The following is a 22,140-nucleotide window of genomic DNA, read 5'->3' on the forward strand; positions in this document are numbered from 1 at the left end:
AGTAGGTTCAGATCAGTAAGTCATCCTGGAAATTTGATTTGCAGCTGCTTATGCAGAGAAGCAAGAAACGGAAGTTATTGTAAACAAGCTGAAAATATCTGCTGTCAAAACTGGCTTGTTGTATGATCATCCGATTCATATTCTTCTGCTGCACAAATCAATAGGTTCAGAGTTACTGAATTTGATAGATTTCAGTGCAAAATTGGGAACCTTGATATGTGAAAATGTGAGCAGTGTTTTTATTAACACTTCACTGTTATTGCTGCTGTAGGCAGACATTGTCTGCCAGAGGGRAAAAAAAAAGTGATGCGTATAATGTTTCCTGCAATACCTTAACAGTAGATTTTTCCTCTAGGATGAGGAGTAGAGAGAGAAAAGGAAAGCATTTGCCTGCTAGGAGCTGAAAAAGCAGCACAGTTGGTTCTGGCAGTGAGGGGGTTGACTGACAGTCTGCAGTGCAGTGGAGTTAGCTGAGCTCCCTATATGGCTGTGGATTAGCTATATGCTAATACTGATAGGAGAAGAGGAGCTGTACCGAGTGCAGTGAGCTGCTGGTGGAGGCAATCGGAGTCTTAGCAGAGCTGACTCCTCAAGAGCCATGGCTGAAGGGGGTGAAGGAGGGGAAGATGAAATACAGTTYCTACGAACTGTAAGTATCTGCTTTTCTAGGTCACCTAGTACATGTTTTTATTATGTCTTGTGTCTAGTCCATCTCTATTGTATTAAAGTGTTATTCTGTGTTGAGCTTTGCTGAATGGGGGAATTGATTTAGTCTGTGGAAAAAATAAAGCAAGAAGATGAGCTTTAGTAGCATCAGGCGGTCTCAATGTGTTCTTCCTTGAATCTGCTCAATAACTGATTTGGTATAAGGAGACCTATTTCCGCTGTAATCCCCTGTGTTTGAAGCGTCCTCGTCAACTTTGTACTTGGGTTGCTAAATGTAGCATGCCAAATATCTGACCTCTGAAACTTCTGCTAGGTTAGGTTTCACTGACATTAACAGAGGCTTTGCAAATAAGAAAGCCTTAAAATGATGAATAAACCAAGCAAGCCCTTGATGACCCTTTCCAATAACCATGCACACAGAAGCACATTTGTGTGTAGGGGATACCAACAGATATGGAACTGGGGGCTCTACAAATGTCCTGGGATGTTTTCTGTGTTTAAAAGAGATTTATTTTAAAAGGAGAAGCGTTTCTCTACGAAAGGATGTTAATTAGTGAAATAGCTTTAACTTGGTGTAATTTTCTATAGAGCCCTTGCACTGTTCTTTCTTAAAGCTTTATGCAAATCTGACGACCARTTTGAACTTCTAAGCAAGTACTGTTCATGCAGTAACTTATGGGGAGAGGTTAAGATCTTTTATATTTGTCATCTCTTCTCTCTTTCATTATTTTTACCCTGTGAGACTAGTATGTTTCAGTGTAAGTAGCATGGAAAAATTGCTGTTGCTATGGGTATTCTGTCTTCTTCCATACCATCTTTACTGAAAAATGTTTCAGAAGCAATCTCCTTTAGAGCTGATACAACTTTAGAAGGATAGATTTCCAAAATAAAATATGCTAAGTTGCCCAAAGTAGGAAATTGCAAGCTTGATCCCTGAGATGGGGGAATAGAAGGGTGGAGAGTGGTGGTGGCTGCTTCTGCTTATGTAAACTGTTCAGGTGTGATGAAGTGTCATTGGCGCTTTTAAGCTTGTGAGAAGTTCATGATGGAAAACACGGATAACTACAGTGAAGAATCCTTTTCTACATCCCTTCCCCCAACTCCACTTTCAGAAGAATCTGTTTTATAAAACTTAGTAGATTACTCAGTCTTTGGAAGCAGTTAAAGCTCTGTTCATCTGAGAACAGAGAATCAATGTCCTTCATCTTTTCACTTTCTAAGATGTTGATTTGACAGAGCAGTCTTCCTTAGYGATGGAGTGAGGAGCCTTGCCTCTTTATAGATAGCCTGTTTATGCTACGTGAGATAGCAGTTCCTGCTGCAGCTCGTTCTCAAGCTTGTAGAACTCTATTGCACTTCTTTCCAACAGTGAGAATAAGGTGCTAAATAGAGGTGGAGGGCCAAAAAAGGAAGGGAGGACTGAAACCATACAGGAGTGTTTCTTCTACTTGGTGTTAGGAAATACTCTTCCGTGGTAAAAAAAAAAAAAAAAGCAAGCTAGATTTTTCTCTTGGAAGCCCCAGCTTCTTGTTGCTATGAGCAGACATACAGTAATAGAGTAAATACAGTATTGCTGTTTCCTCTCCATGCAAGTTCCTTCACCTCATGGAGGAGAGATCAATTCTCATTTCACGATACACTGAGAAAGGAACCTTTTATAAGGTAGTGGTGCTACAGTGATGGAAGCTTTAAGGACTTACATTGTTTATAGATTTTACTGCTGCATAAACACTATGTTTGTACATACAATATGAAGTATAGTAAATAGCTCTTTAATATTCCTCTAGCATTATTGTTGATCATTCAGGGTCTTCCTCAGATCAAAATGTTTTTTTTTTTTTGGAGAATTTGGTTTGCTAGTGAGTGTTCCCGAGACTTGTGTAGTTAAATCTTAGGAAATTATTGATCTTAGTGTTCTTATTTTTGAGTCCACAGGAAGAAGTGTTGCAGGATGTTATAGAGGCTGCTTTACTCCCAGATATAACTCTTTCTTGGTGAGATATAAACCAAGATAAATCTCTTTTGATCCAAAAATAACCTATAGCATGTTTTTCAAGGAGCAGGAGTATTAACTCTTAAGAGTTTAATAAAATTCCTTTTTCTTCCTTAAAGGAAACCTTTCCCTTTGTCCACCATTTTCAGTGTTGTTTTTTAACTTCCATGTCTAAGTTATTACATAGTTTTGTGTATGATTTTTTTTAGCCTTTCTGGCCACGTAGAAGGACTAGGAACACAAAAATGATGCCTGTCTTCCCTTGTAGGGAGCAACAAACTTGTGACCACTTTGATGGCAAGCTTTTCAGGGCAAGAACATTTTTACTGTCATCACTAATGTACTAGTGTGTGTGTTTGGTGCTCGCTTGAAGCAAGTCCCAAAGCTTTTGCAACAGTCTTTATGTGCAGCAGTGATGGAATTTAAAGGAAGATTTTGCTAATGCAGTGTAAATCCCTTTCTTCATTTTTTCCCTGGCCTGTAAATTCAGGGTGAATATATGCAAGTACAGACATACGTGTGCACACGCACACGCAAGCATTTTCTTTATACTGCTGCTGTGTCCTTTAGTTGAGGTTTTTTTTTGGGAAGTTTTCATATTATAATAATACTTGGAATTGTTTCAGTGTTAGTTTTCTGTTRATGGCTTTCATCCAGTTTTGACTCTGGTTATTTAGTGTATGTATGCGCCACATTTTGTCTTCTGTGTTTGGAAGGGAGAAGTAAAGCATTTGTTAYGTGGTTACCTGTGTGTAGCATGCAACACTGACATTCCTCCTGCCCTAGTAGCATTTGTTGTTTAGGTGACTTCCCTCCTGTCTTTTGTTTATTACTTCTTGCTTTGTTGTGAATATGTGAGAAATTTTTGATGGTAGCATATTTCTATGCATTAGATGAGAAAAGTAAATACGTTAAGCTGTGCCATTTCAGTTAACGTGCTGAGGGATGCGGAGAGGACCCTGTTACCCTTGGCAATGTGGGTAGTGAGTGTAAAGCACTCTCACAGCTTCTTTAACTTTGCTTTGTGATTAAAATTGACAGAGTCCTCTGCTCTCTGGAATATATTCTGAAATTCTTTGTCATTCTCGCTGCTGCCAAATTAATCAAATATGAGGTAATGTCTTGGAACATGCAGCACTTTCTCTATCAGAAATATCTGCACAGTCACTTGATGATGGAAAACTTSATATGAGAGTGTATCAAGCCCCTCCAATGTAGAGGAACAGTTTACGGATACTTGTAATGAAGCATATTGAAGTAACTTTCCATCTCAGAGTTATTATGATGGTAACATTGGCTAATAGCCATACTACAGTGTTATTTTTCTGAAATTCATTATATTAGAGTGTTTCCAGATTTTATCCAAATTACTATTTTTTAGTCACATTAGTCACATTAWCATATTAGTCAGGAAAGTTTTGCYCTGCTTTATATGAACAGAGTGTGTGTTTATGTTTATGGATATGAATGTGTGTGTCTGCATTTTTGTATGTGTCTGCATATGCGTGATTCTCTACCCAGCTGCTTACAAATGCTCCTTTGCTCTGAGTGATTAAAAACAGCGTCCTTAATAATGTTTGGTTCTTCTCTGTTGACTTTTGCTCTTTTAAGTGCTTATCTCAGTGACCTAATTTTAAGTACTGATGGGCATATCCTGTCATTATCTAAAAATTTAGAGGTAGGAGTAGGAAACTGTCTTCTGTTCTAGACTGAATATAGCTACTAGCTATATTTGAAAGAAACATATTTGAAAGAAACAGTAATGTTTTACTTTCTCTCCTTTATTTATTTATTTTTTTTTGATGTTCCCATTAAGCGAAAACCAGATTAATTTTTTTCAAGACCTGGTTCATGTGTTCATGAATTTACGCAGCTCATTTATAGATTTTTTTTTTTTAGGTATATTTTTTATCATTTGGGTGTTAAATTATGAGTCAGAATCAAGAAAGTTGGATGGCTTATACATGTTTATAAACATGCAAATACATTTTCCTGTCCACATTGATTGAAAATGAGCTCCTCTACTATCAAGATGCTACAGAGGAGATTGGGAGTTATTTCAATATTAATTTTACAGTATGAATAGTTTGAGTTTGTGTGGTAAGAATTAGATTATTTCATTGTTTTCACTATAGCCAAATATTTTTAAATATAAAAAGTGGCCACATCTTGCTATTATTATTATTTTTTTTTCATTTTAAGGCAGGTAGTAAAACATCTCAGTTTACTCTGCATTAATATTGCATAAAGGCAGTTCTTTAGATGCTCCTACCATATGTTGTTTTATCAAATCTGTGTTGCTAGTGATGTATCCCTAGTGATAAACCAAGTAAGTGTAAAGCAGAAATGTTGAAATGATTCATCTCACAGAGCAACTTTGTATCCTATGGATGATCYTAATAACTGGGTGCCACACCTGATGATACTCTTTTTCAAGTTTTTAGCACAGCTCTTTGGGGCTTGATTCAGTATTATGGAGAGTAATCACTCACAGTTTATTAGCCAGATAAATATATTGGATAAATTATTAAGTGTTGGACAGTGTTGGAAGATCTTCCTAAGGAGATGTTTTTAGCAGTGGTTAATTACAGTACTGGGAAAATATGGAAATTTTTGTTTTCATATTTTCAATGACTTGCATATGAGATTATATACAAGGGATATAGAATATTGTGTATAGTAAAAGTCACAAAGGTGAAGGGATGCCATGAGATCAGATCAACAGAATTTTCCCCAAACTCCTTATACAGGTCCCACATGATGCTTGAATAGCAGAATGTGTTCCACAGTATTGTCCTTAAATTAATAAGGACATTTTGTTTCATTAAGTGAGATGTACTGCTTTTTAGAGTGTTATAGTAGTGGTCTTTCAATCTGTCATTTTGTCTTAGGAAAAGAATAGAAAGAAAGGAAGAATGGTATAAACCTTGAATTACCTCTAAAGGCTGGTGTGTATTAGGAGCGTAAATGAATTTTGAATTAGAAGTTTATCTATTTATTTGTTTATCTAGCTCTCTGCATTAAATCTCTCACTTCTATTCTTGTTGCCACAGTTTTTAACAATTATATAATAGTCCTTGCTACAAGAAAAAGAAAAAGACTTTAAATTCTTACATTTCTCTTCCACTCTACCTCAAAAAATSTCCCTTCAGTTACATTTGGTTTTGCCTCTAAAACATTAGTTTATCACCAGTATAGCTACTTATAATCACTACTCTTGTCTCTTCTATTGATTTCTGACATGAAAATCATACTTAAATTTATTAACTTTTCCTGAGTTAAGCTGCAAAAAGCTCAGCATCCTTTGTAAACAGATTTGCTCCAATCTGATCCTGTTTCACCCATTGAATTACTGTTTTTACTCTCTCTGAGTGTTTCAGACTTAATGAGTAGGTTTGCAGTTTGCCACTATCAGCAGAATTCAAAAAACTTATACTCATTTTTTGCCCAGGAGAATTTGCTTGCCAAAGGTCTGGGTAATATTTGAAGAAAGATATGACTGGCAACATAACAAAATTTCTGATGCTGATATAGTGCTTCATATGCTGTAGTGCAGTGTCAGTGATCGTTTTTGATGGAATAAAGACAAGTTCTTCTGCAATTCATTGTAACCTCCTTTCAAGGCAGAATTTTTAGAAAATGTTCTACTATATTATAAACATGATGAWCATGCCTTCAGATTGTATCTGGTCTTAGCTGTGTGAACACTGGAGTAGAGGCTTGATATGTATATAAAAATTAAATCGTTCAAATCATTCATAACAATTGTTTTTCTCTCAGGGTGAAATATTATTATTAAGCAGCTATTTCAGGCTTTAGGCAGGGATTAGTTCTTTGGGAAAGCTGCACCATTTTTAGGTAGGAAGGGAGACACCTAAGTAGTTTGTTTAATGTAATGAAAATACCTTGAAATTTATTTAATGGTTGGAATTTTACAGCTACTTTTGAGAAAAGATGGGAAAGTGATGTAGTCATAATTGCATTGTAAATTCGTAGAACTTTGTATGATTTGGCTTAATATGCTTGGATCTGATTTCTTATTTTCTCCGGTTAATACAGGCTTATAGAGTTAGGATCTTGAGGTCTATTCTCAGCTTTTGGTGCAAGTACAGAACAAATGAATGTTTGTGTCCCTAAAAGCTTACAAGTAAAAATAAGAAAAAAGGTAAGAGAAATGCATGGAGGGACTATAAAAAAAGACAGTAAAATGATATTCAGCATGTTGTTAGGTACTTGTTTCTGCATGCTAATTACAGAAACAATTGTAAAGTAGACTTCCTGGTGTCAGGGGAAAAAGAAAGCTTTGCTAAAGATTCTGAAGAAATGAAATTGCTGAGTGAATGTTGGTAGGATGAATGTATTTGTTAAAAGGGCAGTACAGGATAAAAGGCAAATGTATTTGCTCGAAAATGTAACAGTGGATGATGAAGACTTGATTAGTCAGAGGTGAAAACTGACTTTTCTTTATTAGCTGAAGGATAGATGAATTGGGGACAGACATCTAAAAGTCTTAAGGTTACAGGTTTCTCGTTGGGGCCGATATACCTCTTTGATCGGATTCACTGATCTCTTCATGTTTTCTTTCGCTGTTGTGTCTCTTACTCTTATATGTGGATCTATACAATAGATTATGAGCGTAGTTTTTCTTGTAAGGAAGTAGAGCGGTATCGTTCAGAGATACTTCATTATGAATTAAAAGTAATGATCTTTTAAAACCTAAAGCCACATCAGAATAYGTGTGTTTCTCTTTTTCTGTCTATGGAAGTTTTTCTTAAGGTAGTAACAATTTTTTCTCTGTTAACTGCGTGCATTGAAGTTACATGCATAATTTCTTTCTCATCTTCCGGTATTAGGTACTGTAGGATGTTATATTTGATGAATCAAAATAAGTTGCAGTTTTACAAGCCTATTCCTATTGATGCTGTCTACATCAATTAAAAACAAAACAGTATTGCTTTACCTGAAATAAGCATCATACCTTACTACTGTTTTTCTCTATAGCTTAGATTCACAAGCTGCTCTTAAAAAAAAAAAAAAAAAAAGTGCATGCATTATAATATTCTAAACACAGTTTACTGTTACAAAATAATATAAGATTATGTAATTATATATAGTCATACTAGACCTAACTCCTAAACAGCTTTTCTTCCCACACACACTATTTATTTATTTATTTTTAATTTTGCTGGTAGGATCAGTGACAGTGTAGGTCTGCTGACTCTGTCAAATCCGCAGCAGAAAAGTGCAAGCCTGTAGCAGTAGCTCTTTGTTTAGAAATAACATTGAATTTGTGACAAGCAAGCAAAACTCTTCAGTCTCACTTCAGAACCGTAGCAAATTAAAAGCCTTTTGATAGGATTTGTGACCAAGCAATAAATCCTAAATTAACTCTCTGAGCATATATTCCACCTTCTCCCCCCAACCTCGCTGATGGCCCCTGGCAGGTTTATTCTCTACTCAAACCCTGCTTTTTGGTATTTGAGCAGGAGTTGTCTTTGGTAATAAACTGTGAGCGTGCTAGTGATGTTCCCACGGTTTTATAGAATGCCGAAACCGCATTGCCTGATCTCTGCCTTTTTCTAATCCCTTGCCATGCTAACTGAGTATGATTCATATTGAAACCCAGCTGTGAGTATTGCTTACTTCTTAGTTCCCATGACAGTGCTGTGACCACATAGCTAAATGCTGCTAGGTGCATTAGTTACAGATTCCAAAAATTAAGACAAATGAAAGCAGGGAGAAGAATAAAACTACATTTAGAACACAATTATTTAAAATACATTAAATTAAATTACAGGACACTGATTTAAAGTCATGTATTTCTCTGATTTTACTCATGAAGTACATATGGCGCTTARTAACAGTGAGGATCTGTGATAATTACAGACCTCTAGATAGTAAAATTATCATCACAATTTAAGAAAACAATTGCGAGCACAAGAACACTTCAGAAGATTCAGAAAGAAAACAACTTTTATCATTAATATATACCTCAAGGAATATTTTATCTATTGAATACAGAAATTTAATTTGAACATTCTTCTTTTAATGTTGTTAAGTCACCAGATAAATGTCCAATTTCTTATGCCTATGGGTTASTCTTGTTAAAGCACCTTTGGAGAATACAGGTTCCTATACACACAGCAAATGATCGGTTATCTTGGACRATCCAAGCAAATTGTGTAGGATATAACAACAGCGAGAATATGAATARCTGTGTGTAGTCTTGAGTGGTGCTAATTCCTGTCAGCTTCAGATTATATTAGCAAAACTACATAATTCTTTGCAGTGCTTTTGTCACAGTTACCGTAGGGTGAAGAACAAGTAAATCTTGTGCAAATCTTCTTCATTACCAAATTGATTATTATGTTCAGAGATACCTGTAGGAAAGGCAACCGTAGCTGCTGTTGGTAGAAGTTTTAACTTGCTAATGAGTATATATTAATTACACATACTATGAAGTGTTRGAGTCCAATTTTACAATCTAATAATTTTCTTCTAAAAGGGTAAGGCAYGTAATCACTTTCTAGAAAACCGGTGAGTCAAAGCAAGGAGTCGGTTTTGCATTACYTAAATGTTATTTTTGGAATTGATTTTTTTTCCCCCAGCAGAAACTAGATACAAAAGTTTATTCCTCATTGTTCTTTTTAGAATGAGAGGTACAGAAGAGGTACATTGTTTGTCACTGGTAAATAAGTGGAGACTGCACAGATTATCCTGCCAACTGTGCCAGGTTCTGACAGAACATGTCAAAGTGCTGTTTCCAAAAACATTCTCAAGTGCAGCTAGCAAGTATGTGACATCCCCAAAGTGTATCTAAAGATACTGCAATCTTGTAGTTCAAGATTGGGATATACATAGGAATTACAAGAAAACTGCCTTCTTCCCCTCTATCTGCTTTTGGTAATGATAAATATCCCACTTGCAGTATGATGCCTGCATATACATGTTTGTCAGGCATTACACATCTGTTTTCAATCATGTTTCAGTCTTGATATAGTTGGTTCAGCTGATGCTCAGCCTGTTGGTCAGGTAACCTTCTTCCCTGTTGCCGCTTCTGGCACCTCGTCTTTGAACGAGGAGTGGTAGCTCCAGTCCATAGAAGAAACAGCATATCCAGCAGCATAAAGATTTAGTAATAGCATCAGCTTTTTTCCTTCTTCTGGGTTTTTCTCCAATGAACCAAGCGCAGTTTCCTCACTAAGAGTAACAAGGTTAGCCAGCACAAGCCTGGCTGGTCTGTTTTTAACTCGCAACAAACATCTTGATCTTGCACATTTTCCCATTTTAAGCTACTTCAGCATTCAACCAGCTTCCCTAAAACCATAAAGCCAGCTYTCCTTGACTCTGATGCAGTAATTTGAATTCTCTTCATTAATAATAGAATGCAGAGGAGTCACAAGAGATGCAACATAAAATCCTTTAAAAATTGCCTTTACAGGTAATAGAGCTTTAACTCAGGGATTTGAAACAGCTGTTTAGCAGCAGATGCAGAACTAATTTAAAACACGGAAGATTTAACGTGCTTTTTAAATGGCATCAGCAATACCAGATACAAAAGGCAGTACGAGAATCATCATGCTCAAAGTATATAATAGAATGCCTCAGATGGTTCACTAAAATGCTTAAGGCCAAATGACTTCCGTCTCCCAAGACTCCCTCTGAAGTTCATTTTCTGCATTGTCACATTCTTTTCTGTATCTAGAAAATGCCTACAACACCTATATATCTGGTGCCTTTAAAGCTACTTAATGTCATTTATTTGAAGAATTTTGAAACTTTTTTTATAATGAATGGAAATGATTTTACAATTGCTTAGTGCACAGACTGTTAACATTTTTGGTAGAAATAAAGCAAAGACAAAAAACATTTCCGAAAAGCTGTCAGTATTAATAATGCAAACTAGTAGTATGGCCTTCTTTTAAAATGCATAAAATTCAATATTTTGATTTGAGCATGTATGTGCTGTCTTTTTTTCCCTTCCCCTTCCCTCTTCTCCTTTCTTTTTCCTCCACTGAGTAACCTTTTTCCAAAGAATTACATTTACAAGACAAAAGATTCTTTTACACGTGTGTGAGAATACCATCCGATTGTAATCACAGTTTTTATAGCGTCATCGTACAGCATCTTTTGGTTCCCTTCCCCTCTCAATCCAATAGGTTTTGTATTGAACAGTTTTAAAGCTATAGCATCTTCTGCTATATAGTATAGTACTGCATACTAATATAGTATTTTAAAGCAATATAGTATTGGTGGCTTAGCTGGAAAGCTTTCATATTACGCATCTTTTTTCATTTAGAGAGCAGATTTTTGTGTCTAAAATGATTGCTACTTAAGGAGCAATCCTTAATTACAGGATTATTTACCAAATAACATTTTTTGGTTAATTAAATTTGTTTTAATGTTCACCAGGCACTACTGTCAACTTCAGTATCTGTTAGCCTGAATTATATTCATTAAAGACAACCTATGGCCCTTGGTTATGTGCCTGTTAAGAAAGAAATCATCAAAAATCTATGTTTAAACTCATTACTCTCTTTCAGGAAGGGACAGCTCATTTAAAACTAAGAATTTTAAGTGTATGAGAAAAATATACCAACGGGTGTGTCGTTCTGTTTAAAGTGATGCAAAGGGACATCTGCGCTGAGCCCGTTTGGCCAAATGTGTCTTTAAATGTGTCTTCTCTCTCTCTTTTTTTTTTTTTTTTTAATCAAAATTGGGGAACTACATGTTGATCTTTGATCATAATAGGGATAAATGCTAATAGGGATTAATAAGTTTTAATTTCTTGATCTGTTCTATTTCCTACAATCAGTAGGAAGTGAATAATTGTATTGATAATGTTTAGGTTTCAGAGTAAGCTCAAAGTTATATTTAATCGAGTTAACTATGCTGATAGGTATGCTCCTATAATTGTAAAAGTTATAAGCAACTTCTAGCCAGTTCAGTGACTGGTATACATAAGCAGTGTAGTCAGAGGGAGAACCTGATATGTTTGTTCATGTTTAATCCTTCTTCTGAACAGGTAGATTGTTCTTCCTTTTTAAAATATTTTCTATTCATTCAAGTGTTGCTTGGTGGCAAGATTCCTTAAGGTGGGAAAAAATAGATTATCAGTAGATTACATTATATTTTCACAAGTGGACAGTTCAAGTTTAGCTGATGGTGTAAAATATCTATGATGTACCTTACTGTGGAAAAGAATTTTATCAGAAAGAAAGAGAAAATGTTTTTATTGGACTTTTGATCATTTTTGCTTTGAAATGCTACAGTTTGAGAATTCTTGTGGAGAATGCCATAGCTAGCATAACTGCAGGCAAGTCACACAAACAGCCATTAATGACTTTTTACTCCTAACTGGAATGTTGTTTCTATTTCTTGTCATACTGCTGCAGCAAGCAATAAGTTGTACAGTTGTATTCACTGGTGCCTTGTTACTGAAAAAAGACCAACTTTTAGAGAAGTTGCTTCAGAAAATATAGTCTTACCAAGATTAATATGAAATTCAGGAAGCGTGATAGTATAGAAGATTCTAGGTTTACTCTGAACATGTGATTTTTATTTTGTCAGGGATCTTCCCAAGTCAACTTCCCTCCAAGTTGACCTTAGGTTTAAATAACATCATTGACTAAATAAGGGTCTGCATATAAGGCCTATCTTGCCAATTAGAGTGGTAATACGACCTTTTCTATCCTTGCCAATACCAAGACTGTTCAGAATCATAAATAATAAAAAAAATCTAGACAGTGAAATGGGATCACCATGGCATAGAAAATGAAGGGAAAAAAWTTAAGAGTAACAGAAGATGGCCAAAAGACGGTAGTGATTTTCTCTCATASGTAATCTGTGGTGTCTGTAGAACCTTTCTGCTACTGTTTAGCAAGTTAAGCAGGTAACTGGACAGCTCTGTAATGCATTCTTGCAGTCAAACTTTATTCTAATACGTTTACTACTTTTATCTTTCCCATCTATATTTCTTTTATTATCTAAAGAAACAGCATAATAAAAAAGTCAGTAATGATGTGGGAGCTGATGGAAATTTTTCTTTGCCTCAGGCTGCTTCCAGACAAACTCAGTTACCAGTATTCAACCGGTTCTTTTTACACTTACCTAAAATCTGCACCATCTGTCACTACTGAGAAGCACCCTATCAACCAGCTGTGTAACTTAGCTATGTTAGGATGTAATATTCAGATATGAAGTTCTATGTACTCTATTTTCTTTTCCCTTCCTTTCTTGAGCCAGTTGTATGGACAGTAAACTGGAACTTAAAATTGTTACGAAAGAAGTCATAGTACTGTTGGTCTCAAGTGCAGCTGTGGGGGACAAAGGCACAGTTCTTCCTTACTGGAAAGTAGATATATTACGTAAATATAGYAAAAGTAGCATGCTTCCAGCAATGGAATTAGCTGAACGTGTCACTGTCCAGTTGCTGTTTTCTTTGGCAGTTGAGGTGGGGTCTTAAAAGTAAGTCTGTCCACTGCTTGTTTTGAGTAGAGGCTTGTATAGTCCTTGGCACGTATGGCCATTGTTTGGTTTTTAAATGGTCTTGGGCTCTTCATTGTTTCATGCTGATCAGATGTGAGCTTAGTGGTTTCATGGACGACTTGACTGTGACCAAGTTAGCCTTTGAGATTCAGGAGGTGAAGAGTTACAACGTTTGCAGAAATGCTGCTACTGACAATGCTGGGCAATGTGCTGCAGTCCTAAAATAGTGGTCTGAAGCAGTGGAAACACCTGCTTCTTCCCAAGTATTTCTTCTCCTGTTACAACATTATACGTATATAGCAATTGCTGTTCACTCGCTCTGGTTGCTCTGTCTAGTACATGCCTAGTCAGCGTGGGTCTTGTGAGTACTAGTCATGCTCGGATCAGAGACCACAGGCCTTGGCATCACAGTTATTTGCAAGTTAGGGTGATGTTTACCTGCAGAACTGGATGAAACTTGACAACTGGGCATAAGGACCAGTTCTTGGTAGTTATACGTGGTGAAAATGTGCTATTACTAAACAGATAGCTGGAAGGCATATGTACTAAACACGAAAACTTACAGATTCAAAAAGAGACATAGTAATGTGTATGTTTAATCCAAAACTCTAATCAGAAAGTTCACTTCTACTTTAATAAAAATCTGCTTTTAAAAAGGTGATTCAGTATTAAATAAGTCAAGTAAAGGAACTGCTTTTCATGTTATACTGAGCAGTGATCTAATGGTGGTCAAACTTTAGAGTTGCCTTAAACCATCTTTTAATGTACTATGGTTAAAACTTTTTTTTACCTAATAAATATGCCCTGAAGAAGGGCTCTATTAATGTTTGCAACTGTTCTTCTTCCACTATTACTGAAGAGTTTGCAACTCTTCTGTGTTGTTAATGTAAATAAGCAGAATTATATCTAGCACCTGTTACTGAAAACAAACATACGGAATATCTTGTCAAGCAACGTTTGTGTATTTAAGGTGTTTTGATTTTAAAATTTGTAATCCCTTTGCATGCAGACAAGGGCTAGAATCTACTATACTAGGTTCTGTACATACACAGGAAAATCAGTGTGTTCTCCAGTATAAAGTGCTCACACTTGATGTGTGGATGGACAGGCCTTCAGTGAACACAGAAGGAAAATGAGACAATATTGGTTATTAGAAAAGTGAGTAAATAATAGTGCAATTGAAATGYTGTTGCATTGTAAAACAATGTTAAAGAAAAGACAGAAAGCAGTAGTAGGTTAGTTTTGCAGGGTGGGCTTTTTTGTTTGTTTTCTTTTTAAGGAAGTTCCATCTGTGAGAGAGCATTTGAAGAAAAAAGTAAAAAATGCTGTAAATCTTAGAGGTAGACTTTTGTRATTAGTACCATAAACTTAGCAGATATGGGAATTTGCTTGACCTAAGGGATAGCAGCTAAAGGAGCAGCTAAAATCATTTGATGTGATGAGAAGGAAGAGCAAGTGAAAGAATGCAGGAGGCTGACCTTATCAAAGCTATAGTAAGCTTTCAAAGATGTTTTTTTATGGCAGTATTGAAGATGAATGGGAGAGGACAAGTTTGCAGTTTTTCACAGCATCATTTTCCTCCTGTCTTAAGAAGAATGTTAGGGTAACCCGAACATAAGGTAATGAAAATCTGGACAAGTGTTTTAGTAGTGRATGGAAAATACTTTACTTGCTAGAAACTGTTTAGCAAGATTTGGAAGTAGTTTGGATGTGGGAAGCTAGCAAAAGACTAAGGTGCGAATCCTCGCAGGAGAGGTTTTTTTTTGTGTGTGTGTGTGTGTCAAGAAGGATAGTAATACCATAGAGATTAAGAAAGGAATTATAAGAGACAACTTGGCTAGGGACACAAAACATCTTTGTATTCACTCCCTGTGAGCATGCGTTAACAGTAAATATGTACAAAGAGAGATTGGAAAGAAAGGGAGGCTGAGGTACTGGTTTGTACATGTTTCCCGTTCAGATATACTTGAGACCTAAAAAGCAGAGTGACAGCAGCTGTCCTCCTATCTCCTTGTTGCTTACAATTAAAAGAAATTCTTTGTTTGCAGATCTTTTATTCATTCTGACATGTGAATGGCTTACCAAAATTGAGGGTCTCAAAAGTACTCTCCATTGCTCTTGATGGTAATTTATAACTAAATTAGGTATCTTTCGTGGATAAGGAAAATTTTAAAATGATAATCTATGTTCAGAAATGATTAAGGCTCCATGTCTTGAATACAGGAGGAATGCCACAAACAGATAAGGATATTTTGCTCAGAGCGCTAAAATTTTTTTAGCCATTACTCCTGAAAGTTCGTCTTCACAGGCCCCTTTTTAGATTCATAAAGCTGTGGTTACTGAGACTTCCTAGTTTTTCTGTTTCCCATCTCTGCTCTGTTTTTACTAGAAAACATGAAACATCCATCTGAAGCTTCATTGCTCAGATTAGTCTTGCATTCACCTTTAGTTGACTTGGAATAYATAGTTCTGGGTCAAAGGAACATAAAACTGGAAAGAATTTTTTGTATTGTTGAGTCCATTTTGAATTGAAATTTTATTTTAAAGCTAATTATATTTTTGCCCCTGAAGCTTTTATCAATCTAGTAATCCATTGATCTAGGAATTTGGAACCTCCTTCAGTTTTCCAGCTTAAATGTATTTATTTCTAGATTTTTTCCTGTGTGCCAACACTGTTGCCCCTTRTATATTGATAAAGATTAATGCTGTTCCCTCTCAGGTTTAAGTTTGCTAGTATAAATAAACTGTCTGTTTAGTTTATTTTCATATAACTGGCTCTTTGATTCTCTCACAGTTCTGTTATGCCTTCTGATTGCTCATACTTGTTGGGCCTCTTTCCCTTACACATAGGTGAAGACTACTGATTCTATGTACTTTTTGGGACAGTGWTATACTTTTTTGTTTCCTTGGCCAAGTCTTCATTTGCCTTTTATAGGGAGATCATATTAGTCATCTCATGGTTAGCGTAGACTTACCATTTGTAGTATTTGATTTCACCCCTTTTCTTACTACTTCAGGCTCCAAGATTGTTTAGTTCTTCCTCTCTTCTGTTTTGATTCTCCTTTTTATACTGGTACTCATATTTAAAAGAAAAACTAGAGGTGTACCTGAAAAGAGACAAACTACAATTTTTTTTGAAGGTTGCAAAGGCTGTAGCTTTACTAGCAAATAAAATAGCCATGGTTTCTAGCCTTGAAATGAAATGGCAGAGCGCAGCTTATATACGTATTACTGAACCCATTCTCCAGGGTGGCCTTACCTGTACTGCTTGTTGGGAACAGTCCCTGGTCTGTTTCCTGTCCCAGGTCATGCTGAAGCATGTTCTGGCAAGGTATTAGTAGATATAGGACAAAATCGTTCCTAGGCTCAGGCTAGCAATTAAACATTGTGTGATMTCTAATAGTGTAGGTGAAGTAATAAAGTGTAAGGCACTCCAGTAGCCATCAGTCTGTATATTTAGAGAAGAATTTCATACTGCAACTTTTTCATCAGTGACCTGGATGAGGGGACGGAGTGCCTCCTCAGCAAGTTTGCCAATGATACCAAGCTAGGAGGAGTGGTTGACACACCTGAGGGCTGTGCTGCCATTCAGAGAGACCTGGACAGGCTGGAGAGCTGGGCAGAGAGGAACCTCCTGAGGTTCAACAAGGGCAAGTGCAGGGTCCTGCACCKAGGGAGAAATAACCCTAGGCACCAGTGCAAGCTGGGGGCTGACCTGCTGGAGAGCAGCTCTGCAGAGAAGGACCTGGGAGTGCTGGTGGGTGACAAGTTGACCATGAGYCAGCAATGTGCCCTTGAGGCCAGGAAGGCCAATGGTCTCCTGGGGTGCATTAGGAGGAGTGTTGCCAGGAGGTGGASGGAGGTGATCCTGCCCCTCTATTCAGCCCTCGTGAGGCCTCATCTCAAGTACTGTGTCCAGTTCTGGGCTCCCCAGTACCAGAGAGACATGGAGCTACTGCAGAGAGTCCAGCATAGGGCTACGAAGATGATAAGAGGGCTGGAGCACCTGCCCTATGAGGAACGGCTGCGAGAGCTGGGCCTCTTCAGCYTGGGGAAGAGAAGGCTGAGGGGGGATCTTATCAATGTGTACAAGTACCTGAAGGGAGGGYGTCAAGGGGACGGGGACAAACTCTTTTCAGTTGTCCCGTGTGACAGGACAAGAGGCAATGGGCAGAAATCGAAGCACAGGAAGTTCTGCCTGACYGTGAGGGGGAATTTCTTCCCTGTGAGAGTGACGGAGCACTGGACCAGGTTGCCCAGAGAGGTTGTGGAGTCTCCTTCTCTGGAGATCTTCAAGGCTCGCCTGGATGCAGCCCTGTCTAACATGCTCTAGGTGACCCTGCTTGAGCAGGGGAGGTTGGACTAGATGATCTCCAGAGGTTCCTTCCAACCTTGCTGATTCTGTGATTCTGTTATACTCTTAAGAGTATTGCTTTTGATAGTGGTATGTCTGTTCAGTATCAGATTTTGATTTCTCAGAGCTTCTTAAACTACATTTTATTTGCTTCTGAATTGTAGCCTGTACATTTTGAAGGAAATAATTCCAGGAATCTCCTTTCTCCCATAACTTTATAGGGAAGAAAAATTCTGTGGATGAAAACTCCCTGCTGCTTAGGCTGTCTGTTGAAGATTCATTTCAGGATAACCAGTGTTGTGATTCAGCTGAGAAATGCCTGAAATCACATACTTAAGATCTATAGTCACTTTTCACCACAGTTATGGACTACTAATTTTTTTTGAAGATGTGGATAGAATTTCCTCAGCCCTTCAAATTCTGAAATGCCTTGAGGTGAGATACTCTGCTGTTTTTGGCAGTCTTCAGTTCATCCTGTTCAGAGGTTTTTCATATGAGAAACTATTAGAACAGGTGGGAGAGAGACTTTGGGTTAAAAATGGTTGAAACTTCTCCTTAGTTTGGGAAAGGATATGTTTCTTCATTGTTATTTTTCCAATTCCTTATACAAAGGATCCTGGCTTATGAACCTGGAGGAAGAAGTATTTTAATACACTTACTCAAGGGAAAAATGACAGCTCTGGCTTTGGCAAATTATTCTCTGGAACTATTGAACAGTTTCATAACTCAGATTCATATTTCAATATGAAACATAATTCTAAAATCTCACATTTTCAGTACAGAAAGTTGCTGTTTGCCTTTCTTTAGTGATGATAAGAGATGGGTGACATGAGAGAAAATGGTAAACTAACTTAGATGTAGCAGTCTTAACATAATTATGTGTTTCCACTAACTGACCTAGTTCTAACAGTGTATGCTAGAGCAGCTGTATGTTTTGCATGGCACGGTGCTGAACCAGAAGAGTAACTTTGGAGACAGAATGAACTAGCAAAGAAGTCTACAGTGCTAAATCAAAAGACAGAATTTAGGGATTTTACTGTACCTTGTCTATAGGACAAAACCCACTAAATCAGGTCCACAATTTTAGCAGGATTTCTGTCACTTACAAAATCATCCTCCAATAACAGAAAGAGCACTGCTGACCATTGAATGGTTGTGAAGTTTCAAAGTGAAGAAAAAGCAAATGTAAGCAAGTGTTTGACTTGCAGGGATGTCAATCTTCTAGTACGTTTATCCTTGTTATGTGAAACAGTGGAATATTTTTTACTTGCATATTGTGGATATCTAGGTTAGATGACTTTTTCATGCTTGCTGTGAAAACTTGCGGCAAAGCTAGAATAAGAGATCAGGGGCCCTTAGGGCGGAACTAGTGCTTGGTGCTGTACTGTCCTTCTTCATGGCTGCATGATAATTTACTACAGCAGATTATACAACGGCTTATGCTAAAACTTTCCCAGAAAACTTGACTTTGTCCTTTTGATGTCTTTAGAATTTAAACAAACCAAAGAAAAAAATTASTAAAAGCTTAGCCTAATGGGTGAAAGAGTAAAGCTGGCAAAAACTCTTTTCTTAGAGTGTGCTTTAATGAGGTCTGAGGCAGAAGACAAACAGTTAAATTTCTTCAAAGATTTAATGCGTTGCCCAGCTACAGAAAGGTAATTTTTRCAGCCATAAATTTCACAGGCGTGGGACACTGTTTGTATTGCCAAATTTGACAATAGGAACGAGGGGGATTGAAGTCAGAGTCATCCTTTTTTTACACGTACAGTTAAACCAGGCCCATCAGTTTATTCAGAACCTTTGTTGATAATGAGTAATTACATTAATATGATCAAGTCATGTATTATACAGGAAACKTATGTGCAAAGGTAAAGGTTTAAATTACCTTGGGCAAAGTCTRGATCACAAAGACTTACCATAAAAATACTGACAGCTTTTTTGTCTTTGACTGAAATACTTGATAAAGCCTATGAAAATCCCTCCCTTGAGCTTCCACTTTTCCAGTAGAATTTAAGTGACCTAATATAGCCTGAAAGTGGTACAGTGTCATTTATTTGGCTACCTCTGTGCCTCCAACAAATGTTTCAAAATACTGTAATTTTTTTCTGTGGGAGTTTTAGCTCCATGGTAACCATATCCAGCTTAACTCTAAAGGATCTTGTCACTGTAGATAAACCTTCCCTCTCATCTAATGAATAAATCTGCCCCAGCCTCTTTTTAACCTGTCTCCCTTTCCTTTCCACCTCTTTTCCTAGGCAAGGTTTTGTCAAGGTATAAGTCCAGTGGATCCTCTAGCTTAGGATGTCCTCACATCAGAATAATTTTTCAAATGTTCTTCTTTTACAAGCAGAGAAAAACAGTAGGGATAAAGGGATGTAAAGATAATGAATCAGGCTATAGTCTCACTAATTTTGTTTGGTACAGTATGCAGAAACAGTACCAGTGTGACTTTTGAAATTTATGATGTGGGAAACTATGATGAGTATGGAAATATTCTTGCATGAAGTGATACTGAAAAGATTGTGACCTTTATATTAGAAAAGAAACATTGTTGTGAGAGAAATAATTAGTATCAGTTCTGTTCATTCTGTTTCATAGCACAAGATAAATTAAGTTGAAAGTTCTAAAGCTTTAAGTTCTAAAAGATAAGAAGAATGCTGTGAAATTCATTTCTTAAAAAAAACCTTACTGAAGTCTTGTATTCAGAAAAAAGTGTGTAAGATTATATATAGCTTTTATAATGTACGAGAGTTTCGCAAGGAATCTTGTGTTCTAGTACATGAGAAATAAGTAASCTCTGTACGTCTGGAGGTTTAGGAGGGAGTTTAAAAAAAGAGTGCTTTAATATAACTGGCTAGAGCAGATATGCAGGGTATTTTATAGGGTAAAGGAGGAGGGAGGGATATTTTTTACTTTCCTTGAAACAACGCTGTTCACCATAGATCACAATGATAGGGTCAGTAGCTAGACCACTGATTCAACAGCTTTTGATAGTATTGAATCCAACGCCTAGTGACACATGTTCTTGTAGGTCTGTGTTACTTTTAGAGTCAGCTCTCTGCATAAAACCAAGGAGAGAAAGTTCTGTCTAGTCTTGAGGTCTGATCCCCAGTACGTACCAAATGCATTTTTTTTTTTTTTTTCCTGTATAGCTGTTCTCTCCTAAGCAGATACCATGTCAGCAATCTATAAGGGCATTAAATACAACTGATATTAATCCTTCTGCCTGCACTTCAGTTTTACTCCTATTTTACTATTGCTTACTCATCATAATGAAGCCATATTGAACCATCAACATTTTGCCTGAGACTTGCAGATCATTGTATGTTGAAATGAACCTATATGCTATTATTCAGATAGAAGTCACAATAGATGGAAATTTTTATTAYTTTTTAGTTATTATTCAGAAAGAGAGGATTGTTGGAAGATATAATTATAAAAATTTAGCATAGCTTGAAAATTATTTTACTATAGCTGAAATTGTTTGGCAAATATATCACCAGAGGTTTAAATGCATACATATAATATTTGCAAACATATAATAAATACAAACATAATACTTCTAATACAACATTTTTGAAGAATGTGACACTTCTGTGGACTTGAATCTTAAAAGAAAAAAAAAAAGGTAGACCTCTGAATTACTAGTTGTCTGTGTTCCAAGTTGTTTTCAAAATACTCTCAGAGAGCATGGATCCCCTTTCTATCTGAAAATCCAAACTAGCTAAATATACTAGGATAATAAAACGCCTTCTAGAATAACAGCACTATACAAGTGTTTTAGTAAAGTCAAAACTATTTCTATGACCTACCAGACTAACAGTGCATTAATTGAAGAAAAGAAATGTGAGCCATCYTTCATTTATGTGAATGGATCAGGAACAACGTATTTGAAGGAAACTGTGGTTAYAGCCCCAGCACCATGAATGTGTATTTCTTAACATTTTTACATTTAAACTCAATTTCTTTTATACCAGTTGTGATTATCACTGACCAAAAGTATGCTGATTAACTTTATAGAATCAATACATACATATATGTGTGTGTGTATATATATATATAAAAATATATATAATATATATATTTATATACATATGATATATATGAAAAAATTCTTAGGATTTGGAATTTCAAAGCGAAGTCTTGTCACATTAAATAAATATTTGTGTGGTAGATACTCTGGGTCTACTCTTCTATGTAAAAAAAGCAAAACCCCAAAACCCCAATTTTAGCGTTTTAGAGGCTGTTATTAATTGTGTGAAATATTTTAATTGGAAAAGGCCTGTTTTTCAGATGATCCAAGAAACTCTTTTACATATTTTTAATGCACATTTATATGGTGAATGTTCATTGCTTATTTAATTAGTGTATTTTGAAACCAATGTATAATTACAATAAAGTTCCATGGTTACAATACTTCTGTGTTTTTAGGTATATTAAATTGTTTTTATCTGAACTATCCTTTCAGACCTTTTCAAAAATATGTGTCTGGACTAAATATCGGGGTGACAAGAASAATCACATTTCAAATATGTCTCTGTTTCCTTTAGTCACTCATGCTGTTATTTCTTCTAATGATATCTGCTAGTTTGTTTAAAAATGCTCACACTAGAAGTATGCTGGATAAAAAAATAAAATT

At 36.4% G+C, this 22,140-nt stretch overlaps 1 protein-coding gene across 1 annotated transcript in view; it reads left to right on the forward strand.

Annotated features, from left to right (window-relative positions):
• The first annotated feature begins 584 nt into the window (after positions 1 to 584).
• Positions 585 to 22,140, forward strand: part of RYR3 (ryanodine receptor 3) — a 230,975-nt gene continuing 209,419 nt past the window's right edge. Inside the window, exon 1 of the mRNA XM_085323331.1 lies at positions 585 to 649. Within this exon, the coding sequence (XP_085179457.1) occupies positions 599 to 649 (51 nt within the window). The 5' untranslated portion in view covers positions 585 to 598. The remainder of the gene's footprint in view (positions 650 to 22,140) is intronic.

The sequence above is a fragment of the Rhea americana genome, unplaced genomic scaffold (genome assembly GCF_003343005.1).
Source record: "Rhea americana isolate MKP2758 unplaced genomic scaffold, rheAme1 scaffold_84, whole genome shotgun sequence".
Taxonomy (NCBI): Eukaryota; Metazoa; Chordata; class Aves; order Rheiformes; family Rheidae; genus Rhea; species Rhea americana.